At 39.2% G+C, this 27,627-nt stretch overlaps 1 protein-coding gene across 10 annotated transcripts in view; it reads left to right on the forward strand.

The window, feature by feature from the left end:
- The window catches only part of CDC14B (cell division cycle 14B), an 80,864-nt gene that overhangs the window by 11,513 nt on the left and 41,724 nt on the right, over positions 1–27,627 (forward strand). For 7 of the 10 annotated variants that reach the window (XM_032788093.2, XM_032788088.2, XM_032788085.2 and 4 more), the window contains exons 2-5: positions 3,630–3,723; positions 4,870–4,945; positions 10,802–10,894; positions 25,105–25,181. In XM_032788093.2, coding sequence (XP_032643984.1) covers positions 3,630–3,723; positions 4,870–4,945; positions 10,802–10,894; positions 25,105–25,181 — 340 coding nt within the window. Of the gene's footprint in view, positions 1–1,319; positions 2,618–3,629; positions 3,724–4,869; positions 4,946–10,801; positions 10,895–25,104; positions 25,182–27,627 lie in introns of those variants that run through there. The other 3 variants (XM_032788087.2, XM_075067209.1, XM_032788095.2) reach the window with 3 other exon arrangements.

Consider the following 27,627-nt stretch of genomic DNA (forward strand, 5'->3'; position numbering starts at 1 on the left):
TCTATAGTTTTAAAATAAATTCTAAAGCTGAGTGAAAAAGATACTCTGCAAAGTTTTAGTGCAATTGTAAAATATTCTTTTAAGCATTGATTAATACCTGTGATATTAGTATGGGTCTGAGCTTGGCAAAAATTTTTGGCTGAGTGAAACAAGTCCTGACAAAACCCGTTACTTTACTGCAAATCAGTTATGAAGTATTAAACTACACTAAACATTTGGCCTGCACATGCGAGAGTGGCAACATTTGTATTGTCATCACATGTTCATATTCTTTCTCCTTGAGTGTACACACTTTTTGGGTGACATTTTCAAAAGAGACATAATCCCATCGAGTTTTTGTAAGTCCTGCTAGATGCCTGTTGCATCTTTAGGCACTTAAATATATTTTTTAAGCTGGCCCATTGGGTCCTAAATCACATGGATATTTTTGAACATTTAAATTCTTTTGGCTTGAAGATGTCATTTATATATGGCCAGTGTTTAAAAATGCTTATGCTATTCTGAAATAGTGCTTTGCTGCACATTTGTGTGTTTCACAATTTCACTTCAGGATCAAAAATACTGGGGGTAACTTTGTACTCTGCGCTCAAATGTTGGCGTATACATTCCATTAGTGCAGTTTCACAACACAGCTAAAGATTTCAAGATTTTAATGAGGCTACAGTAAATGAAGATTTTTAGCTCAAGATGTAATAAGTGAATGAGCAGAATCTTTGAGGAAGGGAGAATACAAGAGAAGTAGTGTAATTTATGAAAAAATATGCATTTACACTTATTTAGATATCTATTTTAATATTGCAATAAATCTGTCATTTCATGCACTTTAACAGGGTAAAAAATAAATTCCATCATTCGGGCTCAGATTTTATCTGTATATTTACAGTGTTGTTTTTCCAAAGAAGAAAAGTATTGGTATACTGCTGCAAGGCAGTTTTTATGGCCTGATTACCAGCAGCAATGCAACATACAGCTGCTACTGACAAAGATTTTGAAGTTCAATTTGATACTCTTATAGCATCAATATAAAACAAATTCAGATATGAATTAGTGGCAATTGCATTTTGCCTGTTCTTAAAATAACCATACAAATGTGAAAAGATGTAGGGATGCATATTCTTTTATTTTTGAATAGATGCTACTCACGTAACTCTCAGGGATTTCTTTTGTGTATTGGTACACCGTGCTTTTTCGAATGAGCGAAAATTTACAGGGGTAAACTCCAAAATAACTATGGAATCAAACTACTGAACGCCAGCCTCGTCAGTCAATTCCATCCGCCGCCGCTCCGCTTAAAGCTCCTTCGTGCTTTAACTCTTGCATTTTGTTTTTCTGCTATTTCTCCTTTTCAACCTGCCCTGCCCCTTCTCCCAATTCCGACATGGCTCTTCCCTTTCACGTTTCCTTCCACTCTTCTGGGAGTGAGTTTAGTCCTGCCACTCCCAGAAAAAGTTAGGAACTGGAGCAACTCTTCCTCTCTGGCATGGGGAACGGGGAGGTCTTTTTGTAACCTGTCGATGCTGCTACTTCAGGTGGCCACTGAAGAGCAACGTGAGGCACAAGGCCCAGGCTCAAACCAAGGAATTGGGGGTTTTTCGTTTCTTTTTGGACACTCATCACTATTTTGAGCGGAGCGAAAATGGTTTATGAGTAGCTTAATGTCTTTAACAATAGCCGCACCTTTGTTGTGTTTGCAAGACCCTGGGCTTAAGGATTTTGAGCGCACCACTTTCAGGGAACACCAGAGGGGCCACGCCACACTGGTACGTGCGCTGCAGGCAGATGCCCAGCTGGCAGCGCGGTGGTTGATTTAAGAGGCTATAGTCACACCTTACAGTGTGGGGACAGGCCCTCGTTTAAAAATAACACTCAAGGAGCGCGCTGCTGTCCTGCGCTCCCCGGGCCCTAACACAGTCCCTTCTAAGCACCCGGTGCCGGAGGCGCCTTGCGAGGCCAGACGGTCTCCCTTGCAGTCGCAGGCCGCGGGGTGGGGCTTCCCCTGGTGAGCTGTTTTGTCCATAAGCTGCAGAGGAGCGGCCCGGTCCCTGCTGTGCCCCACTGGCTGCGCCGCCTGCTGGCCAATGGATGCTTCGATGGGAGGACTAGCTGGCGAGAGCTCTGCGCTCACCGCCGGCGGGGGCAGCGATTGCCGAGGCTTGCGCGACGCGCTCTGGTTTTCTCCCTGGCTAGGGCTGGGATTTGTCTTGTGGGCGCATCAGGCTCGTTCGGGCCCGAGGACGCTTCTGTTTGAATGCCGTAAGGAAGCTTCCGGAGCTGGAAAGTCTCTCTCGAGGAAAGGGACAGATGCGAGCCGAGCCTGCCAGCTGTTGGCGACCCACTTCTGGTCGTCGTACCTGCTGAAGGAGCGCGGGTGGCGGGCTGGCCAGCGGGGCCCGGGGCAGACACCTCGGGGCTCACGCTGCGAGTCGAGGCTGCCCTTTAATCTTTAAAACTCTGCAGGGAGTGGCGCTTTCGTTTCCTCCGCGCTGTCAGATTACAGTGACAAACGCAGCGGGCTGTTTGCGGGCTCGGTAACCTTGTGGGGGCTGTCCCCCTTTTCAGTGTTTGTAAGCGATGAGCGTCAGAAAGGAATCGCGCCCCTCTGTGGAGTTCGTCAAAGGTGAGCAACTTAAAATGCCAGTTTAAGTGATTTTTTCTTTCTGTTTTTGGTTTGTTAAAACGAGTTTCGAAAACTTGTTTCTTTGTAATCGTGCATGTGAACAAGGAGATCCTGCCGATGACATCGTCATAACTTTTACTGCACCGCTTTTGTCGCGTTTGCTTCTTTGAAACAAAACGCGTTTTCTTTTGTTTGAACTGTTATGAGTGAATGTAAAGTGGATTTGGGAGGCACTAAACAACAGCAGTCTGTAATTTCCTGGCCTTTTTCAGCCTGTTGATATTTTACCTGAGCTAGTTAAAAGTTAATACAAGTAAATCACATCTTGCATAACAAATGCATGTGCATTGTCAAACAAAGAAATCTCACAGGAAGAATCCAAACTTGAGACCTTCTTTTTCTATTTTGTCATTTATCAGTTTTTACTGTGCGTCACTTTCCTCTTTTTGGTCACTTTTTACACTCTCCTCTCACCTTCACCAGCACACCCCTAATAGACTGAAAATATCTTGTTTTAGGTTCCTGTAATAAGAAGTGTCCAGGTCATGTCTGTGTGTGTGTGTGTGCGCGCCTGTGGGGCTGGTTGGTTGTTCTCTGATTTCAAAGGAGAGCCAAGTTTGCACCTCTTTGAACTGCAGTAGTCAATAGACATATACATATATATGTGTGTAAACGCACACAAAGCCTCCCAAACCGGTTATGGGAGGGCAGTCTGGTTATCCTCTGAACAACTCTTTTACTGGAGGAAAACCATAAAGAGCTTTTTACTAAATCACAAGTAAATTTTAAACTATTTGGTAACCAAAACATAGCCTTTGAGCTTAATCATTGTCTTCCTTGTTGCCTAGCACCTAAAGAATAATGTCCTCTAATCCTGGAAACCCTGAAAGGAAAATTTGATACTACATTGTGACCATTTAAAGTTATTACATTTTAAGAACATCATTTCAAGTTTTCTGTGGACATTTGTAATGTTAAGGGTAGTATTAGTTTAAAATCTCTTGCATTTCAGGTCGCCTTTATTTTGCAATTCTCTGCCAAAAACCAAAGAGTGGTGTTGCAAATACACACTTTTTCTGCATAGATGATGAACTTGTATATGAGAAGTAAGTACAGTCCTTATTCTTGTATTCTACAGAACATTGCAGTAAATTGGTAAGAAAAGCACTAATAAGCAAGTGATGTAATTCTTAGTCTATTTTTATTAGCGGTAGTTAAAAGTTCTGTACTTATTATAGAAGTTTATGTATGGAGTTTATTTTCAAAACTAGCATACTAGTCCCTGCTAATTTCACTTGCAATGGGAGCTTATACATGAGAGGGCCTGGTGGCTCCTCACCAATTTCTATCTTGAAAAATTTCAGAAACTTTGTTTCTTACCTATACCTTATTCCTACTGAAGATATTGGAATACTTTACAACAAGATAAAAAACTTTTAGAAGCATTAACTGAAATATTTAGCCAGAAGGGATGTTTCTAGCTGCCCAAATACCAAGGGTAAAATACCTAAACTTTCTAGAGTAATAGATGGGGCAAAACCTGGCAGTTGCTGATTCAGCGCTTCATGACCTCAGCATAGATGCATTAAGTACTCTGCAGTGAACAGCATAGGTCTTTCAAATAAGTCCTTGACATTTTTTATTATTTATTTCATGACATCCCACATGGATATTCAAGGTCCCTTAGTACTTTTGAAAAAAATAAGGATATCTTTAGTTAAAAATTTCTATGCTCACCTGACTCAAATTGTGATGTTTTGTTCATTTTCTGCATTTCAGTGGGGCTCTGTATACACTAGAGTGCTTTGAGGATTAATGAGTAATATAATATAAATAATATTTTAATGTGACTCTCATAGCTTTTAGCTAATGCCAGCAGAAGCATTTTGGAATTAGTCAATAACCTTGTTTCTGAAGGCATGCTTTTGCGTTGTCATTAAAATCAAGAGTTCCTAATGCAATGCCAAAAAATGTTAGCTTACTGTGAGCTTTCAAAAGTTTGATCACTGCATCATTTCATTGACCTTTTAGGAGGTCTTGTGTGGAGAAGAAAGCAGAATAATTTTAAAAATGTTTTAAAAGCTGATGAAAAACTACAGAACTATACTAAGATGGCAATTTCAAGACGTTTTGTATCTAGTATAATGTGTGCATTAATTATTAGTTTTCATTTGGTGCATGTGGATTTCTTTAAAATTATTTCTACAAAACAGATGCAAGCAAAATGTTTTCTTTCTTTCCCTCCCCACAAGCTTCTACGCAGATTTTGGACCTCTCAATCTGGCAATGGTTTACAGATATTGTTGCAAGCTAAATAAGAAATTAAAGGTAAAAACTGTTTTGTACCAAATAGATATAAAATATTGGAATTAGCCCATTTGTAAAAATAGCGAGGTGAAAAAATGTTCCTTGTTTGAGAAATATCTTCAAATTGATGTGTGGATTTCCACTCAGGCTTGTGTTTTGGATGTGTACACTAAACTGTATACAGTATATATTTGTGTTCTCAGATTAGGCCAGATTATATTTTCAGGCGCGTGTGTGGAATGGAGGGAAGAGACAGAGTGAAGGATGTAAGAGGAGAACTATTTGCCTTTAGGATATAGTAGTTCTACAGTAATTATTGTGAAAGTGCAACTTCTAAGTATTAGTGCTGTTAGAAAGAACTAGAAGAACTTTTAGTGGGCAAAGATCTCTTTCAGTAGAAGGCCCCCTCCTCTGGAATTCAGTCTCCTTGGAAATCTGCCAAGGTCTAGTGAGTTTCAGGGCTCAATGAGAGACACATTGATTTGATATGGCTTCTGTTTGATTTGTTTTAATTTGATTTTTTTATTTTTTGGTCTTCACAACATTTCTGTAGGGAGCCACATTCTCTTTTTAAAAATATATTTAGGGCTCACTCCTGCAGTTGAGGTAACTTGCTATCTCTGAGGAGGCGCTATGTACCATTCAGAATTGGGCTCTTGGTAGATGTTATGTTTTATAGTATCTCTGTGAATCAAAATAATAAAGCCTTACATTTTCTATATCAATGCAAGTTATCCAATGCAAGTTTGTCAACCTCTAACAGAGGTTGGAGTACAAAATGTGTTAGGAAAATAAAAATCTTACTAAAATTCATATGTTCTTTCTTGTTCAAGAGCCCATTAGTCAGATCTTGAAACCCTGCATTGAACTGTGAAAACTGGAAGTATGCAATACAATATTGCTTTAACAGAAAATCTCAGCATTTTGTGAATGTTCCTTGCTGTCTAGCTCTGGTGTCAAGCTGTCTGCTTCAGATTCATTGTGCCATATACACTACTATGAGTAGATTTGGTTAGCTATGACAATTTGCTCTGATTTTGCTTGAAAATTATTCCACGGAAGTTTCCATATTGTGATTTATTTTTAAATGGTTGGTTTGTGAGAGCAATATACTTGCATGCTAGATGTTTTAAAGGGATGTTCAGTGCAGAACTCATTCTACACTGATCATAATGGTATCTGAGTGACTCATTTCACTTTTAAGCATTGTGGGCTGATAAGAGAAATTGTTCATTAGTAGTGCACATTTAAAAACATATTGCCATCAATTCATTAGTAAGCTTGTAATTTTCTATTGAAAATCCAGTTTTGTCTCCCCCAAACAAGGTGTATCATGGAGTTGGATGGTGGTTTAGCAAAATTTGAGGTGATTCAAACACAAGTGGTTTCTGATTTAGGACTTTAAAAATATGGATGGTAATTCATATTTTGAAAATTATTCTGAGGTTTCTGATCAAGCTATATCACAGAAATAGCTTGCAGTAAAAATGTAGACTGTTTTGGAAATTTTACCCAATCTTATCCAGGACCCTAGGCTCAGGATTTGTCTTAGCCAATCTCCCTTTTGAAAATGAGACTGAAGTGCTTATGAACATTTTATCTCTAGTATACAGGACTATGATTGGTAAGTGAAAAATGTTGGAGTAATTTCATATAGATATTTTGAAACCTCATATTTGTCCTAGTAGAGGTTTAAAAACATTGCTAAAGATCTGATACTCTATAGAACCCTCTTTTGCAGTGCATAGCTTCAGAATATGAACTTGTAATGGGAGTTGTTGTGTTATGGCTAGTTTTTCTAACTTTATGGGGGAAATCCGAGAATTCCTACCTCACCTGTTATCATTGCTGGTGTTGCCTCTTGCCTGCCCATATTCTCCAGTAACAGCCACCCAGAGCTGCTGTTTCAGGTTTTTTTTTTCTAGCAGTGTTCATTTTTTTTCCTCCATTCACCTTCAGGGGTGGGTAGAGGCTGCAGTATAATCTTAATCTCCTAAAATTTCCTTCAGATACCCATTCTAGACTTGATTGCATTTACCAGCAGTGCCACCAGTAGAAACTGTCAGCATTCTCCATCAGTAAGTGAGCCAATACAGTTATCCTTTTCTATGCCCCCAGTGTCTGTAAACTTTCCTTGGAGTGAGAGTTTTGCTAAAGGGGAGGGAGGAATGTCTCCTCCAGCCAGGCAGTTTAAGAAATACTGGGGAATGTGTTTGTGTAGATGGGAAAAGAGAGAGGAGCAGTGCCTGCTTCTGAGTCATGGGCAATAGCAGCAGAAGGTCTGATAGACCTAAATTTTGCCAAAATACTCAGATTCCATTGAATTGAAGAATCCAGTCTACATTATTCAACTTCTGTTATACTTACAAGTATGTGCTCTATTACAATCAGTAACTTCCTAATAAGATTCACAGTATTGCCAGCTCCACAAGCTCTAAAACCATGAGACAGACAAAAATATTCATGTGACTACTTTAAAAAAAACAAGATTTTTTTTTTAAACTTGCATTGGATTTATGTTTTGTTCTCAGATATTTGAAATAGTGGATGGAATTGCCCCTATCAGGTGGGAATTCCTGATGTGTAATAAATACAAATTGGGAGACCTCTTTTTCTTTTTGGCTGATAGGTGTGGCTAATCCTATCGCAAGTTATTGTCCTAGGATCCCTGCAACTCCTGCTGTTCTGCCCTGTATCATGCTGTGCGTTCTTTGGACTCCCCCTTCCCTTTAGGATATCGGGATTGCTAATGCCAAGTGTTCAAAAATCATGAGTCAGCCCCCACCCTCTCAAATCATGAGCTTTTAATGAGTAAATTTGGGGTGGTTTGTTCTTGTTTCCTGGCTTTGAGCCTTTAAGGTTCAGGTTTCTAGGTGATGGAGAAAACCTTGAAAACTTTTTTTTTTTTTTTTAAATGAAAGCTGAGTGTCTAATGTAATTTTTTAGACTGAAGGAGCTTTAAGAGAACCCCATGATATATCCCGAGACTTGCAATTAAAATAGTGTGAGTTAGCGACTCTGAGATATTGCCCCTGCCCAGTTTCCTCTCCTTCCTTCCTTCTGTCCCCATGTATTGCTCACACACAATTTCCCTCTATATTGAATTTTGAAAGTGGGAGAAAGAAAGGAGGAGAGAGTGCAACTGGGCTAAAGCCTACTCCCAACAGGCTGGAGAGAAGGGGATGGGGGGAGACACACTCCTTGGACCCTTTCTCCCCTTGCCCATTGCTTGCCTTTGCTACGCTAACTGTTGATGGGTAGGAGCTACCTGTTGTGCCGATCCAGCTCCCCTTTTCTTTGCCTGTCCTCATGGACTGCTCTGCACAAACAGCAAAAGCAGAGAGGAGTAAAGATTCTGAAGAAGGCAGCAATTAGAGCAGCAGCCTCTGCTGGTGGCAGTTGGGACTTTAGCTTATTGCCTGCAGCTCAGGCTCTTGACAGCTGTCTCTGTTGGATGCAGCCAGAATTTTAGCATGAGCTTCAGCTCAAGTAGAAGTTGTGAGCTGCCAGGAACTTGTGAGACGGCAGTATTAATGCTGAAAAATGATGGGACTAATGAGAATGAACTAGCAGCACTGGATACAAATACCACATTAGATGAGAGGAGGAGATTGGGCAAGTATGCAGGAAAGAAGTTAAGGTTGGTTGTGGAAATATAAGTTTGAATTTTTGGAGTTTTTGAAAAATATTTACTTGTGTATGTCTGTGTTTTAAAATAACTACAACTTCCTAATGTTTCACTATCACATATTTAATATCAGTGTTGTAATATTTAAAATAACTGAAGAAAATACCACCAAAAAGAACACAGGAGCTTTTTCCTTCATCATAATATTACTACTTTTCATAATGGAAAAATTATTAGGGCTGTTGATTTAATTGCAGTTAACTCATACAATTTAACTCAAAAAAATTAATCAGGATTAAAAAATTAATCACAGTTTCAATCACACTGTTAAACAATAGAATACTAATTGAAATTTATTAAATATTTCTAGATGTTTTCTACATTTTCAAATATATTGATTTCAATTACAACACAGAACACTGTGTACAGAGCTCATTTATATTATTATTTTTATTACAAATATTTGCACTGTAAGAATGATAAACAAGAGAAATAGTATTTTTCAGTTCACCTTATACGAGTACCATAATGCAGTCTCTTTATCATGAAAGTGCAACTTAGAAATGTAGATTTTTTTAGGTTACGTAACTGTACTCAAAAAACAAAACAATGTAAAACTTTAGAGCCTACAAGTCCACTCAGTGCTGCTACTTGTTCAGCCAATCGCCAAGACAAACAAGTTTGTTTACATTTACGGGAGATAATGCTGCCTGCTTCTTATTCACAATATCACGTGAAAGTGAGAACAGGTAGTCGCATGGCACTTTTCTAGCTGCAATTGCAAGGTATTTACGTGCCAGATATGCTAAACATTTATATGCCCCTTCATGCTTTGGCCACCATTCCAGAGGACATGCTTCCATGCTGATGACGCTCATTTAAAAAAAAAAAAAAGCATTAATTAAATTTGTGATTGAACTCCTTGGGGGAGAATTGTATGTCTCCTGCTTTACCCACATTCTGCCATATATTTCATGTTATAACAGTCTCGGATAATGACCCAGCACATGTTTGTTTTAAGAACACTTTCACTACAGATTTGACAAAACGCAGAGAAGGTATTAAAGTGAGATTTCTAAAGATAGCTACAGCACTCGACCCAAGGTTTAAAAATCTGAAGTACCTTCCAAAATCTGAGAGGAATGAGGTGTGGAGCATGCTTTCAGAAGTCTTAAAAGAGCAGTACTCAGATGTGGAAACTACAGAACCCGAACCACCACAAAAAAAAATCAACTATCTGCTGGTGGCATCTGACTCAGATGATGAACATGAACTTGTGTCTGTCTACTCTGCTTTGGATCGTTATCGAGCAGAACTCTCTTCAGCGTGGACGCGTGTCCTCTGGAATGGTGGTTGAAGCATGAAGGGACATATGAATCTTTAGTGCATCTGGCACGTAAATATCTTGTGGCACTGGCTGCAACAGTGGCATGTGAACGAACGCCTGTTCTCGCTTTCAGGTGACACTGTAAACAAGAAGAGGGCAGCATTATCTCCTGCAAATGTAAACAAATTTGTTTGTCTGAGTGACTGGCAGAACGAGAAGTAGGACTGAGTGGACTTGTAGGCTCTAAAGTTTTACTTTGTTTTATTTTTGAATGCAGTTTTTTTTGTACATAACTTTACATTTGTAAGTTCAACTTTCATGATAGATTGCAGTACAGTACGTGTATAAGGTGAACTGAAAAATACTATTTCTTTTGTTTTTACAGCACAAATATTTGTAATAAAAATAGATATAAACTGAGCACTCTACACTTTGTGGTCAGTGTTGTAAATGAAATCAATAGATTTGAAAATGTAGAAAACATCTAAAAATATTTAAATGGTATTTTATTCTGATTTAACAATGCGATTAATTACTTGACTGCCCTAAAAATTACATCTGAAATTTGTAAAAAAGTTCACTCTGCCACTCTTATTTAGAATGGCTTAACACATGGTCCAGTGTAACTAGGTTTTCAACAGATTTGATGCTTTGTCATCAACCAGTACACTAAAACCCTGATCCTGCCTGGATGCTGAGCACTTCTCAGGATTGAAAATGGAATAACACACTTGATCATATCTTAACCAGAAAGGCATTTTAACCATTGGAATTAATTTTGGAAACCTTATTTCCAGTGAGGCCAATTTCTGTGTGTAGTTGGCTGTTCTGCAGCAGTGATTTCAAACTTACTTTTATCAGGCTATGCAGATTTAAGTTTGAAGTGCCAAATTATAACACTGTTGTTCATTTCTTGATGCAGTCATTTACATTGATAAGGAAGAAAATAATTCATTATACTGGCTTTGATCAGAAAAAACAAGCAAATGCTGCATTCCTCATAGGCTCTTACGCAGTAAGTATTTAACCTTTTACTATAAATTGAATTATGAAGTTTTGTTTTTTATCATTTCCCCATATGCATTCCTTAAAATACGAAGAATGATACTTTTTTCCCTCCTTATTTTAAAAAGTGGTGCTGGAGAGGGCTAAGAGTTTGACTTCCTGGTGTTGCTCTTTCTTTACTATAGAGATTATCCAAACTCCCCCCCCCCCCCCCCCCAGCAAAGTGATTGATGTGACAGGAAAGGCCCCTAAAAGTGTTTTATTCCTCTGCTGCACAAAAATCTTCTGGGTGGGTGTTTCTAAAATCCCTCACCTGATATAGGTGCACAAATCCTATACATTCTTTTGAAGTTGCTTAGGTGCTTTTGGAAAATGCACCTTCTATCTTTTATTCCCAATATTTAATTTTTTAAAAGAAAATTGGCCAATTCTTGATACCTTATCATATTTCATCCTTTTTGTAAAGGCCAAATACGATCAAATGTTTTATTTCTGAGTTTATATGTTGGGAAATGTATCTTCTCCAGCCTATCCCTTTCCTGACCCAAGCCAGGAATGGAACTTAGGGGAAGGAAGAAAAAGTCTTATGTGGTTCGCTCAGAACGGATATAATATCCAAAGGTATAGAGGGGGTTTTAGATAGAGTGCCTGAAGGTGTACTGGGTCAGGTGCTTGGCCACGAAGGGAAAAACCTAATAACTGGCTGCGTTCATATTGCTCAATCTCTGAAAGACTAAGTTTGAGGCAGGAACCTCAAAAACGTGTAGCGAAGGTCTAAAATGCAGACTGTTTGAAATATAAAGATGCAACAAACTGTAGATTGTTAACATTGTGGTATTTGACTTGTGTTGTACCTTGACTGCACTTGACTTTTTCATTTCTCTTTGAACATTGACTAAAAGTAAAGAATGGGGTGAAGGACCTGTGCTCTTCATCTTACTGGTGACTTGAGAGGGGGTTTAGAGTCCATACAACCCTGAGTCGTTCCCCTTTAAGAGCTCTGGAGGGCTATAAAGCTCCTGCATTTGAGTGTTTCCTGGCTGTTGGTTTGTGTTAGGAATAGGTCTGTTTCCAGCTGCCCAGGGTCTTCCTGTTGCCTGTTCTGCTTTGCTTATAAATGAAGCTTTTGACATTATTAATGAGTTATTTTTTTTCCAACTGACACCTCCAGGAGTTTAGAAGTGTTACATTATCATTGCAGCATTCTGAAATTGAATGGAAACATGCAACATATCTTGCTTCAGCTTAATTGTTTGGTGTCAAGATACTAAAGCAACTGATCGGTCACAGTTTTTAAGCAAGAAAAAAACCCAGTCCTTAGAAGTAATTTGATTACTCAGTAGGCCAAAAAGTAAATGTGGATTGCTTTTATTATAGAATGTTTCTTTTATATTTGGTCTTGTGTGTAGTACCATGGCATCAGCGTAGCCATGGTCATCCTATGCAGCACCCAAAATGCAGAAATAATAGTAAGCAGTGGCGAAGTAATCCATGATTTCAGTAACTTGTAAACTACCTTTTTTAAATTAACTTTTAACGATTGTGCTTCTGATCATCCACTCAATTTTCTTGCCAGGACACCATACGCTGGAACACAGTTGGAGGAGACTGTTTGTATAAACCTTCATAAATACATAGGGCTATATTTTCTCCTCTCAGTTGGATACTGGTGGGGAGGGCACTGATTACTCCTGATGGAATTCTGCACAAAAAAGTTAAAAATTATGCACATGGTATTTTAAAATTCTAAATATTTTATTTGTCAGAATAGTACAATATATAATCATACCAGTTCAATTATTTTGATAATTTATTTCAAAATACCTGCTAACAAGTATGTCTGTAGCAATATGGACAACAAAAAAAGATTCAGGAAATGTTTTTTGACAAATTGCCTACTAAGTAGTCTTATTAATATATAACTTTGAGTAATAATTCACTTAAACTACAATACAGAAGCATATTTCCCACATCCCTCAGAAACAGTAGAAAGGCTTGGGGTAATCAGAGATAACAGAGGAGCTGAGCAAGAGGGAACTAATTGCTGGGAAGGAACCTGAGAGTGAACCTGGAGGGTTATTAGGTGTGGGTGGGAGAAGTATGGAACAAGATTTTGGAGGTGGGAGGGATTGTTAGGGAGTTGGGGAGCCTCCCCCATGCAGACTCTGGCAGACCCCTAGTGTCTCCCATTCAGTCAGGCACATCTCCCCCTGTCCTCATGGATCCCTGTATCCCCATTCAGCCACCTTCATCCCCACTCCCATTCGGCACCCGCCCCACTTTGTCCCCGGCACTAGCCCTTCTAAGCCTCAGTCTGTGACCTCCCAGTATCCCCATGTGCCCCACTCTGTCTGTCCCCCTCTATATCCCAGGCCTTCTCACCAGGAGTGGCTCTAGGTATTTTGCCACCCCAAGCACGACAGGCGCCTGCAGGAGGTCCCCGGTCCCGTGGATTCAGCGGCATGCCTGCGGGAGGTCCGTAGAAGCCTCAGGACCAGTGGACCCTCTGCAGGCATGCCACCGAAGGCAACCTGCCTGGCGCCTTCGCGGCAACTGGCAGATTGCCGCCCCAAGCATGCGCTTGGCGTGCTGGTGCTTGGAGCTGTCCCTGCTTCTCACCTGGCCCCGCAGACAGGGTGCTGCGAGGAACCCGGCCTCTCCTCCCAATTGCCTACTGACTGTTATTGCCAGTGTGCTGGCTGCCTTCTGTTCTGTTGCCATTGCAGCCCCTAGTGGATGAAAGGCATAACTGCAGTGCCTCTGAGGCAGAATATATTTTCTGCAGAGAAAAATAATTGCGGGGGGGAGGAGGGGGCTGAATTTTGTGCATGTGCAGTGGCATGGAATTCCTCTAGGAGTAACAGATAAAGAGAATACTGCCTCTGGGGATATCTCCTTATTCACTAACCCCATAGAAGATCTTCCATGGAGCGCTAGATTTGTGGACTGAGAGAGGGTTATGTGAAGATCATCCACACCTGGCAGAACTGTACCCCCAAAGGCAGACCTGCCATTGAACTACCCAGACATTTGTATGTGGAGTCCCCCTCAAGTCTTTCCATTGTCTGTAGTGGGAACTGAATCATACTTTAAGAGAAAAATGGCTTAGAAACTGCTCCAGTGTATATGATACATGTATGTTCAGAGAGAGTTACTTAATTTGTAAAATATTCTGTGCTACTTTTATCTCATTAGAGAAATATATGTATTTAAGCATGTATTGTTTGAGTTAAACTTAAACCCATTTAAGTAACAAAGCCTCTGTGCTTAGAATAATGTAAGTTCTTGCCTCTGGTAGTCAAGAGTATAGCCAGTTATAGGGTAAAATTCTCTAAAGCTCAATACAGGGAAGTGTAAATGGAATGAATGCAAAATTTAACTTTGTGTGTGTATGTATGTAATATATATATATATATATAAGATTTCCAATCCATTGGCCTATCAGTAATGCTTTTCACTGTTATGTTAAAGATCTGGGTTTAGTTTCTTGCTTCCTAGGCTGTCAAGATTGTGAGTCCTTCATGACATTTTGACTTTTGTCAATTGAGTCATATATTAGATGCTTGAAGAGATCGCATTTCTGTAACCCTCTTCTGTTCCACTTCTGGAGATGTATTAGCCACACTGCAGATTGGGGAAGGGAGGAGTTTGGGTGGAAGCAGACGAAATTAGATAGGGGAGGAAGTCATCAGAGATGCAACAGTGAAATGTATAATGCTGTGTTTTTACTCTTTGGGATGGAGAAGAATACAACCAAAATGTGTTAATTTGTTACGCCAATTTGCTTTTAAATAAGTCTGTTCTAAAATACAGAAATTAAAAAGGATTTTTTATTCTTCATGAGAAAGATCAAGTTTCTTATAATTTCACACTTCGTGCCAGTTCAGAAGAATAGAGTTGAATGAACTGAAGAAGAGCTCTCTCCAGCTCAAAGATTCTCTTCTGCCAACATGAGTTGGTCCAGTAAAAAATATTGCCTCACCCATCTTATCTCTATCAAATAGAATAGTCATACACTCAGTTACATTGCCAGAATATGCAGTAAGATGGGTTTGTTGTTGGGTCACTGAGCCCTCGTAACTAGGATTTTAAAACTGTTGTAGCTCTTAATTTGGAGGATTATGGGGAACATTTTTGGGCCCATTTTAAGACTTACTTTTAGGCGAATGATCACACCTGAATGTGTTAATTTTAAGGAATCTCTTTTTAAGATAAGCCATATCTCTGTGTGATAAACAATTTTCATTTAGCGCATCTACAAAGATTTTCCAGTTTTAGGGAACTGACATTGAATTTTTGCTCTTTTTTAACACTTAAAAAGCTGTATAAAACTTGAGGTGGCATCCCAAGTTTATAATGCAATAAATGTAAAATAATTAGTACTCCTCAGAGCCTTTCTGTCTAGTAACAATCAATAGTAAGCATTCAAGTGATACATCAGTACTATTAACTTGAAAGCCTCTTGCTCTGAAACCTGTTTGTCCTTAAAGTTGCAATGATCAATAATTTGTTGCATCATGTAATCCTTGTAACTGCCACTTAAGCAAATCAAGGCATACCATAGCAACATTTGTCACTGACTTACTAAACTAATTATGAAAGTCCTAGTTAACCGTTGTGAGGCTGAGAGACAGACAAAGATTTGGTTTATGAGCAAAGGCTGTTCCAATTCTTTTCTTCATTATGTTTTTTTTAATGTTTTAACCCCCATCCCTTCTCATTTAACAACTTTTTTTCCCCTCTAGTTTCTGAATGGGCCATCCAGCCTAAACACTCCTTTTTATATCTACTGCTTTCTTCCAGGTGTCTCCTGTGCCAACCAGGCCTAACTCAAGCAGCTGGAGCTCTTCAGTGTAACACGATCTCAAAGATAAAAAGCGAAGTTTTTGTTTTTAAACTAACTCCATTAAGATCCCAAATCTGTAACAAAATGTAAGCGTATTTCTATCACTACATTTACTCTGTTAGTGATTTGGAATCTTGATCCTTTTCATTTCTTGTCCTCCTCTGTACTTTCGGTAATGTCACAGTCTGTTAAATTGTCATTGAAGTGATCAGAATGTACCAGCAGGGATACAAGCTTCTGACCAAATGAGATTGGGGTGTACCCAACATGATCAGCAGCACAGAACATGTATCTTACTGAAACCCAAAGGCTGGGTGCTAAAAGTATTTGGTTTAATTATTTAAAAACAAAACCAGCTTTGTGTCATCCTTAAGGCAGAACTGTCTTTATCTAGAAACAATCTACATTATTTAGGCATTACTGTTCTACCAAACAGAGATTCTTTGAGATGATCTATAATGTTTCTGTAATGACTTCTTTTGATCCTCACCAGGACTTAGGTGTGGATGGAGAAAGCCTCCTCCTTCCATCTTTATTGTGTCTATACTCAGATAAACCAAATTTAACCTTCTGGGTTCCAGCCCCACTTCCCTAATTCCTACCTCCCTTTGCTGCATTAACTTAGTAACAGTGTTTCTTTTCTCAGGCTTGGCACTAATTATGTACTTGGAGGGCAACCCTCCATGGGTACCGCCCCAAGAACTGCTGTAATTCAGGTCACCTTCTCCAGGACTCATCTCTGTACTTTGTCTATTTTCTCATCTTCTTTCTTCAGGGTAAGCAGTGTTTTTCACCCATTCTGATCCATATGCTATTCTGTTTTGAAAATGCCACACCTAGGAAAAATATTTTGGAGAGAAGGAGGGAGCTGTGGAAGCAATAACCCTTCTGTTTGTGATACTCGGTGCTCAGCTTCTCTTTTAGTATTTGCATAGTGATTAATCTTTGGCTAAGGCTATATGGGTGTATGTGGAAAGGAGTTGGCAGCTGTGTATTTTTGGAGAGAGGAAATATAAGACTCCATTGCTTATCCTTCATTTAAGCAAAACCTGCCTTGAGTCTTGTCTTTAAGAATTTGCCCTTTACAACATTTCCCTACTCTGACTTATTTTAAAATGTTATATAAAAACTGTTACTATAACTAGCATTCACAGTAGCAGTTTAATTTTATCTCTCTCCACCAGTTTTTCAGTAGCCTTGAAGTTTACTTCCTCTTATACTTACCTGATTGCCCCTTTTTCTTTTGTAGAAGTAAGGTTGCGCAGGATATGCTTATACTTAAGGCAGTGCTCCCCTCTAAGGTGTCCTCACTAGACTCCGCAGCTAATGGCTTTCTTGGGCTATCTTCCCTCCTCACTTGCAAGACTTTTTAAGGTTCTTCCTTTTTTATGATTAGCAGTGAGTTTTTCAGAGATGGTAGGGTTTCTCTATTTGTGAGCCTGTTTTGATCCACTTTAATTTAAAAAAATAAAATAAAACATTTGTCTTTCGTTGGCCACCTATGTGTTTCATGACAACACAACAAATTTAACTCTGACCTGTAGGTTAAATTGATGTATTTTTATCTTGATTCTGCTATTTAAATATTTTCTTGTAAGATATATGATTAGGTGGGAAATATCAGTTAATCTATCAGATGTTGAGAATCTTTTTTGTAAAGTGTTTATATATTCTTGAGAAATCGTAATCATCCATGTAATAGAACTGTTCAATATTAATTTATGGTAAAATGTATGCATCTGTGTGGACTTGCATTTGAGGCTGATCAATGTGCTATATAGATACTGTAGATTCTGTGTTTGTTCAGAAGGGGATTGTGATGTGTTTATTTGCAGTTTACAACTGTTAGAATTATTATTTTGGGTAAGTGTTAAAGCAGTTGTCATGATGACACAATAAATCTTACACTTCCCACAAGCGCATTTCATTATTTTCTTGGTTTGAAGTGCTTGAGTTTTGTAAATGGTGTGATTAATTTGTTATCTTCAGTAGATTTTAAAATTTAAGGATTTTTTTTGTTGGGGGGAGAGAGTGGAGGTGGAGTTTGAAAGTTCAGAGTACTTTATGAGCACTGTTTCATTTCAAATGCTATAAAAGTCGTGTATCATTAGAACACAGAATTGGTTTGTTGCAATTGTAACTGTTTTAAATTAGATTTAAATAGACTAATCTTCCGTAAAAGAGAAAGTAGCAATGTAAAATAACTTGTATGGTGACACTACAGAATGAGGTAAAATTCTTCTTTGATAACCCCATATACTAAAGTTTAGGATGCCTCCTTCAGATGGAACTTCCTTTCCCTTGCTGTTGTTAACCGTTTGTCCCATCTCTCTTAATAGTCATATCACTAATCCCATGAAATGTGTATTTAATAATTGAACTGTGGTTTGAACAATTTCTTGGTGATAATCTACAATTTTAACAGGTTCTAGTAAAAGAACAATTCTTTTTTTCATCCTATGGTGTATATATTGCTACACATACAGGTCACTTCCTAAATTTTCTTACAGAGCTCATTCTTCTCAACAAGAGAGCGGATAGCCTAGTCTGCATATCCTTACTCTGTTGTGTAATCCAACTGATGTCAATAGGATTATGTACAAGGGTAAGGGTTTGCACGAGCTGTTTGTAGGCATCTGCAGAAAAGTACACTTATTTGGAAAAAAATCTTCTGTTCTCAGCCTTTAGCAAACTTGCACCCCATATGCCTTAACTAGAAACAGATGCCATAATTATAAAGGTAGTTAGCTGGGGTGATATGCTCCCATTGTTAATTGAAAGCATATTCTTTATGTATTCTGAGATGATGCTTTTTTTTATGTATGTGAAGCCAATAGGGGAATTTAGGTTATCTAGAACAGTAGTAGCGTTTTATATACATTGATCCATTGATGAAACTGCAATGGATTATTATGGTTGACTGAAAAATGTCTGTTCTATGTTAATAAATTAACTGACTGTTACTTACCATATTAAAAAAAACAAAACGCAAAACCTTTAAAAACTGTTTTTTTATAACAGTAATCTCCAGTCTTTTGGAGTGAAACTTTTTTTTTCTGTGCATGCACAATGCATGCACACTCACATTTAAAATAAATATATATGTATTGTACAGATATTGTTTTAAAGGTGTTAAATATTTGAGCAACTAGCTATCATGTGAATGAAAGACTGATAACGAACAGTTTTCAGAAAAGTTGGACATGTGCAATTTTTGTAGATTGTTTCCCATTTCACTTTTGGTCTGATCTTGTATTTTACCAGCAAGATGTATTTGGATATATCACTTGATGTAAGCACAGCTCGATTATTTGCAGCCTGTTCTCTTCTAATACTATCTTTTATTTGTTGCATTTGTGAAATTATAAATTTCACAAAAAGGTGTATGCAAGGTGGAGGGGGGGCTTGCATCTGAAATACTAGAAGATACCCAGGGGTTTTACTAGAAAAAGCTTATATTATGTATCCTAATAAACTGTTGTATCAAGCAGGCAAAGTACTAACAAGCTTCAACAGGACTTTATTTTTACAGTGGAAACCTCTTTACCAAGCTGCTGCTGCACCCTCTGTAATTCTCACTCAGCCTCCTCAGCTCCTCCCCCCTATTTCCTGTCCTTTCAGACTCCTAAGAGCCAGTGCTCCCAGTTCTAATAATTACAAGCACATCTAAACACCACATAAACCAATCTCAACTTCAGTGTCTTTATCCCCGAAAGAGGGCCAAACAGGGGCTTTTTTTTTTTTTTTTTTGGCCTAAGACCTAGTTCCCTGCCTCCTAAATTTGCAAAACATGTTAGGAACTCTGTTTTCATCCTACCCTATTCACCACTCCAACGCTTTAATCCTTTTTTAATTTTGTACTCTGAAATCTCAGATGTACTTCTAATCTTACGATAAGTCTCTTACGGCAGGTCTACACTACTGGGTTAAGTCGATGTAAGTTACGCGAATAACATAGCTAGAGTCGACGTAGTTTAGATTGACTTACTGCGGTGTCTATGCTGTGCTGCGCTGATGAGAAACTCTCCCATTGACTTACCTTATGCTTCTCGTTCCGGTGGAGTACCAGAGTTGACAGGAAAGCAATCTGTAGTTGATTTAGTGGGTCTTCACTAGAAGTGTTGATCCATGGGAAGTGTAGACATGCCCTTAGTTACCTCTTCTCCCCTTATAGTCACACTTCTCTAACTCCTTCACCTCTTCCTTGAAGCAAGTACATGTCTTCTGTCTCCTAAAGGAATCTTCTCTCAGCTCCCACTTCCCCTTTACCTTCAAACTCCTGAAACAAGTGGTCTTTTCCCATTCACTAATTCTCTTTTCCAGTTCTTTCTTCAGTCCCCTGCATTCTGCTTACCTACTTCACTTCAATGAAACTGCTCTCATTAAACTCTCAAATGACCTCTTCTTGATCAAGTCTCGTGGTCACTTGCTAAAGTTCTTAAATTTCTCAGCCATCTTCAGATCTGTTGATCAATCTCCTCCATAATTTCTACATCCTGGTTTCTGCAAATCCCATACTTCTTTATATCCTATCCCCAAACTCTTCTTCAGTGTTTCCTTTGGGATGCATCTTCACCCTGTCTCCCCAGGGCCAACCAGGAGTGGGGGGGACAAGTGAGGCAATTTGCCCTAGGCCCCACAGGGCCCCCCACGAGAATATAGTATTCTATAATATTTCAACTTTTTTTATGGAAGGGGCCCCCAAAATTGCTTAGCTCCAGGCCCCCTGAATCCTCTGGGTTGCCCTGCGTCTCCCCCCCATCCCACCCCCTCTTGTTGTCAGCATACTTCAGTCTTCTCCTCTGCTTCCTCTACCCTGTGCTTACTCCCATAGATTCAATCAACCGCTCTGTGCCAGTGATTCACAAACCTATTTTGCTACTTGCACCTTTCATCCTCTGGTTTAGTCTTGCATGTTTGCTTATGTGGCCAAGATTTTCTCTTGAATGTTCCCTTGCCATCTTAAATTCAGTATGTCAAACTTGTTTTTCTTCCCTAAACCCTTCTTCTTCCTCTTGCTTTGTCACTGTTTACAGACCATTCTACCTGTACTCCAAGCTCACAATAAGTTCAGCATCATCTTTGTCTATACTCTTCCTTCCCCCCATCTAGTCGTCATCAAATCTCATTGCTGCTTGTTTGACAGTATTTCTGTAATTTGACCATTAGTTAAAATCTGCACTGGCAAGGCACCAGTCTTTTCCTCTCTTCACTGTAACTACTATAACCACCTCTGATGTGCAACTACAGAGATTTTTTTTTTTTTTTTTTTGAACATGTATAGAGTCTCTTCGTAGCCTTCCATCTATGGTGTAAAGCAGAGGTAATTGTTTTTTGTCAAGGTCCAGATTTCTTGGTCAAGGTGTAGTCAATGTCCAGACTCCAGATAAAATAAATAAGAATAAAAAATGATAATAAGTAAATAAAAATTTGGGGGTCCATTCAAAAACATGTAGCAGTCTGGATTTAGTACATGGTCCACTATTGACGACCCTGGTGTAAAGGCTGAGCCCCTCTCCATGTCCTCTAAAGCACCCCATAACATCACACCTACTCACCATCTCCTGTATCCAAGTTCTATGCAAGCCACTTTTTACTGATAGGACCATGGAACTCCTTCATCAGCACTTATCTTTGCAACTTATGTGTCATCTCTTATCTAGAACAGGAGTTTCCAACCTTTGTACGCACAAGATCACTTTTTTTATTTAAGTGCAACCCAGGATCTACCCTGCCCCTTCCCTGAGGTCCCATCCCTCCGTCACTTGCTCTCCCCCATCCCCCCTCACTTTCACCAGGCTGGGGTTAGGGTTTGGGAGGGGGTGCAGGCTCAGAGCTGGGGCTGAGGGGTTTGGAGTGTGTGGGGTAGGGGACTCTGGGCTGATCCTGGGGCAGGGGTTGGGGTGCAGGAGGGGGTGTGGGCTCTGAGACGGAGTTTGGGTGCAAGAGGAGGCCGAGGCAGAGTATTGGGGTACAGGAGGCGGTATGGGGTGCTGGGTCTGGGAGGGGGTTCAGAGCTGGGGTATGTGGTTGGGGTGTGGAAGGGGGTTCAGGGTGCACGAGGGGGTATGGGTTGTGGGCTCCTCCTGGGCAACACATACCTTGGGCAGCTTCTGGTTGCCGATACAGCAGGGCTAAGGCAGGCTCCTTGCCTGCCCTGGCCCAACTCTGCTCCTAGAAGCGGCCAGCACGCCCCTGCAGCCCCTGGTGGGGGGTACTTGGCTCTGCATGCTGCTCCTGCCTGCAAGCATGGACCCCACTGCTCCCATTGTCTGCAGTTCCCCATTCCGAGCCAATGGGAGCGGCAGGGACGGTGCTTGCAAGCAGGAGCATCATGTGTGGAGACCTCTGACTGCGGGGGTGTGCTGGCCACTTCTGGAAGCGGTGTGGGACCAGGGCAGGCAGGGAGCCTGCCTTAGCCCTTCTGCGCTGCCGGACTTTTAGCAGCCGGAGATCACAATCGACTGGTAGAGGCTCCCGGATCAACCAGTCGATCACAATCTATGATCTGGAACATTCTCCCTCCTGAAGTTTATCAAGATCATTCCCTGTCTGCACAAGTTCTGAAAAACTCAACTATTCGGTGAAGCTTCCTTCTACAGTGACTTTTGCTCCACACTGATTCATACTTTAGGTCTTTGTCTACCCTGGAAGATGACATCCTGTTACTGTGTACATGTGTGCAAATATTAGACATGTCAGACATAAGTGTAGTTAAGGACTGCTGTGCTGAAAGTCATATTCACTGACATAACTTTAAAAACAATTTGTCCTTGTCTATATGTTGAGCGTTAAGATTGTGTGTTTGTGTTTTAAAATGGTTTTATAACCATTTTACTGCTCAGATCAGGTCTCCATTTAAAACTTTTGCCAGTATAACAATGTTTTTTAAAGGTGTGATTTTTTTGTTATTTATTTGTTTTTAAATAACACTTCTGTACTGGCAGAAAAGTACTTTTGACGGTATAGTTTACTTCATTTGGGCAAATGTACTCTTTTGCCAGTATAAGCTGCATCTATGCAAGGAGGATAGATGGAATAAGATGCATTTCTGCCTTTTTTAGTGTAGACTAGGTACTAGTGTAGGCCCTTACTGTTTGCTTGCACCTGTAGTTGCTATCCCTGTTCTGTGAGGAAGAGAATCTTGTTTTCCTAGTACAGTTGATGGATTGTGGAGTGCTGTGTGCAGCTTTTGGCACTATGTTAAAGGTTGAGAATAACCTGCATTGTAGTACTGCTGGATGTTTCGTGTCTGTTTTATCAAAACAAGCTTGACTATTCTTGGAATACAGCCTGTACATCCAAGCCATGTAATTTATAATTAAGGTGTTAAACTATGTCGTCCTGGGAATGCTAATTGGATGGACATCTGAGGAATAGTACTTGAACAATATTTTGTACTTAATTTTAGTCTCTTTGTCCCTGGATGTTTGAGTAAAAGAAGGAGGGATTCAGAGTATTTAAATGACCAAAAGTAAGCTAAAATTTAAAAAATAGTTTTATTTTTGTTTCATTCTGCTACCAGCAATGTTCAATATTTTCCTGTTTGTTCTCCTTGCCAGAGGAAAAACAATAAAAGTCAACACTTTGTTATGTTGTTTTATGTTATGTCGTTTTATGTTATGTTATTTTTGGAAATGTTTACAGCTTTATTACCAACATGGTTCCCCTCACCCATGATTTTGTTAAACTTCAGATTTGGCTTTACAGCTGTGTAACTGTAATTACAAGGCAATGCCAACTTTTAAAAAAAGAGAAGAAAATATGCCTAGAAAGTCTTAAATGATGACGGAAAATTAAGTCGATACTTTTTTACTTTTTCTGTGTAAAAACAAACTAAAAATACTGTTGGCAAGAAATTTTGGGAAAAGTGGCTGTTAGTACAAGAAATGTGAATTGTTTATCTAATTTGAATGCTGGTAAAGTATTTAGTTCAGTGTTTGTTTTTTAATTTCCACTATTGACAAAGAGACTTAGGAAGTAATTTAAAATGTTAAAACATGATCTCAACAATTTAAACATTCAAGATTTATAGTTCAGTAAAGTACAGTGTTCTTATATAAAGTTTGCTTCTTTTATATTTAATAACATAGTGGTTCTAATGAGAGATGCCAAATGTCCGTCAGAAGGGTTACTGTAAATTCTCTGGCCCCATCTTACAGTTGGAAACTGACCCATTGCTGACAACTCCTGTCAACAATAGGTGCCTTTTAACCAGTGCTGAAAATGGTGTAATAGGGCAGAATTGTTTTCAGCACAGTCTCAGAAAGGATGACTGATGGAAAAACAGTTTATGGTACTGGTTCAAGAGAAACCATTGCTGACAGTGGCTGGCAGCTAAGGATCGATTTCCTGGTGCAGACAGCTTTTTAGACATAATCTGTAATGAACTGGGGTTTTGTGAAGCTGGTATCCTTTTCTGATTTCTTTTAACAATAAAATGTTTTCAGTAATTAATACTAGATATATTTTGCCCTCATTATGTTCTTGAGGTTTGTTACCTTCTATTACATTTTAGGCTGCTATACTCATCTCTTCTTTTTTTTTTTGGTGGCATCTGGATTTAATTAATGGACACTGCTTTAACCTAGTGTGTGTTCAGGTTGTGCAGTGAGGGCAATGCAAGATTTGGAATACTGTGATCTCCTACAGCTCCAACGTTAGAAGGATCAACATTCCCCCTTATTACTGTATAGCAACTTTGCAGATGGGCTGCTTTATTGCTTTGCTGGTGCCCTAGAGGTTTTATGTTCTCTTACATTTCTTTTAAATTTTAATCACTTTAAAGTTTATACAAAATTGTCCATGAGAATATGTTACAGAGAATTATAGCAAAAATATTGTATATTTGGTACAATAGTGTCACAAAAGGACTTTTGCTGGGATCTGAAACTCAACACAAATCCTGATGTTTATACAGTGGATGCTATGATTCATATTCTTACATTAATAATGGTCAGTATGTTATATAATATATGCTTTGCTTCTGTCTGCCACATTAAGGGGGGAGGGATATCTCAGTGGTTTGAGCATTGGCCTGCTAAACCCAGGGTTGTGAGTTCAATCCTTGAGGGGGCCATTTAGGGATCTGGGGCAAAAATCAGTACTTGGTCCTGCTAGTGAAGGCAGGGGGCTGGACTCCATGACCTTTCATAGTCCCTTCCAGCTCTATGAGATAGGTATAGGTATATCTCCATATTTTATAATTGCTTATATTCTTTTATTCTTGATTCTGTGCTTATAGGAAAAAGACATTATCAAGCATCTGGTATTTTTATGGCATTTAGTTTAATATTTTACAATAAACACAGAAAGTTAATAGGTAGCTTAAAGTTATCATTAAAAATTATTTTCTTTCCTTCTTCCAAAAATAGATAATATACTTAAAAGAATCACCCGAAGATGTGTACAGGCTCTTATTGGCAGGAAACACATCTTATCTTCCTTTCAGGTAAATATAAAAATGTTAGAATTCTGTGTGTCATGATCTCTGAATGGTGTTCAGAGGCACCAAGTTTGCATCACTTGCCTATGGCTGCTGCACATCTCAACATATTTGGCAGTCTCTGATGAAAACAAGGTCAGATAGTGGAGTGAAAGGGATATTGCAGGTCAGTACTGAGGTGTGCTGGCAAACCTACAGTATATGGGGAAGCTTACGTAACTATTTACTTTCATTAGCTTTTTTCCCCTTTGAATTCACACTAAAGAGAGAGATTGGAACAGTTAACGATAATGAATTCTAAATTAATACCATTAGTCACCCAGTCTGGATTCTCTTAACCACATACTAAAATATCTATTTATATAAATACTTTGTGGTTACTGCAATATTTTTGACATCTTTTGTCACTTGCTGAACAAACTCCCTTAAAATAAATGCTTTATTATGTAGTACTTTTTTGTGTAAAATGAAATTTTTACCAATGAGGAAATATCTAAAAATAAATAAAAAGGTTGCTTCATGGTTCCTTTACCTCTGAAGGGATATAATTTTAGGTATTCCAGCCTGCAGATTTCTTGTTGCCACTCTGTTTTTATCCAGTAGATAAACAAGGTTGATAGGTCCTGACCATGAACAATTTTGTAGAGTTCTCCTAAGAACTAAAACAGTAAGGCTTTCAAAAGTTAGATAAAACTATCCAGCAATCAAACAGGCTTTTATAAAATGTAGGAAGTTAAAGGGAGAACCAAAAAATTCCAGTTTACTATCTAGACATGTAGATCTATATACAATGTGATCCATTCACTCCTGGCTCTAAAAGCAAGTGAGCGTTTCTTATCAGAGCGACTGTCTCATGTCTTTCTCCCTTTCATGGGAGCATCAAGATTTACTCTAATAATTTGGTTTTCTGACATGCTCCCTTTCCCTTATCAACAGTAATAGGCCTTTGGGAGCTGTTTTTTCCTGTTTTCAGCATTCCAGTAAATGACAGTAATAGGACTCTTCTTGAGGAATAGCTCTCTACCAAACTCTTCTTTCTCTCCTCTCCACTCTTTTTTTACTGTGATTTTTACCCTCCCAGCAGATCATGCATCCGTTTCTGGGAGTAACTTTTTAGAGTACACAGAGTAAATTCAGTGTTTATGAAAGTTCTTTGAATGACGTGGTGACATTGAATAGTGACAATATGTCTTACACAGGCAGTGGAACAGTGCAAGGTTCTCCAAGCTATGCCAATGTGCACTGGGACTGAGAGGCATTCAGCCTTCATACCTATTGAATGCTCCATGTGTCAGAGACTGTCAAGAAGAATGATGATGTCAGTTGTGATTAGTGTTGCAAAGAAATTTGTAGAAGAGGCCACCTAATCCTCTTTTTCTTTTTTTTTCTTTTTTTTTTGGTCTCATGCTCTGGTCACCTAAGAGAGGTTTTACTATAGTTACATAGTGCTACAGATACATATGGTGTCTTAGAAAGACCAGGTCCTTGGTCTGAGGTGTTTCCAATCTAAATTGGATGACAGTGAAAAACAGACTGCACTGGGGATGAGCACATAGAAAAGAAGCTGTTGCAGTAGACAAATGATAATGTATTATATTTCAAGAGAAGGTGATCATGTTTGTTTTTAGAATTTATTTTAATATGGTTTTTTTTTAAATCTCTCTATTCTAATACCGTAGAACATCTGAACAGAGTTTAGTGATGGAAAAATGAGTTAATTCACACCACTGACTTTTATTGTTTGTTTATATTGCAGTAGTACCTAGAGGCCTTAATCGTGGTCCGATGTTGCTAGGTACACACATGTATGACAAAAATGGACCTTGCCCCCCAAAGCTTATAACCTAAGCTGCAAAGGGATTTGGAGGAGTGTGAGGTTGTTTATCATGCCAGAGGGGACCTTCCACAAGGATAAAGGTGGTATGATGAGAAGCATAACATTTGAGACTAAAGAGATCATTTAGGGAGAAAGGAATGAGGAGGACATGAAGCAGAATGGGAGGAGCTGAGTTCTGGCAGCAGCTTAGCTGTGTACAGCCTTTGGAATGAAGATACAGGGTGAAATCCAGGCCCCATTAAAGTAAATGACAAAACTCCCACTGAGCTCTGTGCGACCAGGATTTTGTCCATGGTGTTCAAGCCTGATGCAACTAGGGCCTGGTCTACGCTACGCGTTTAAATCGATTGAAACAGCGTTAAATCAATTTAACGCTGTACCCGTCCACACTACAACGCTCTTTATATCGATATAAAGAGCACTTTATATCGATTTCTGTACTCTTCCCAGACGAGAGGAGTAGCGCTAAAATCGATATAAACATATCGGATTAGGGTTAGTGTGGACGGAAATCGACGTTATTGGCCTCCGGGCGGTATCCCACAGTGCACCACTGACCGCTCTGGACAGCAATCTGAACTCGGATGCAGCGGGCAGGTAAACAGGAAAAGCCCC

The sequence above is a fragment of the Chelonoidis abingdonii genome, chromosome 6 (assembly GCF_003597395.2).
Source record: "Chelonoidis abingdonii isolate Lonesome George chromosome 6, CheloAbing_2.0, whole genome shotgun sequence".
Taxonomy (NCBI): Eukaryota; Metazoa; Chordata; order Testudines; family Testudinidae; genus Chelonoidis; species Chelonoidis abingdonii.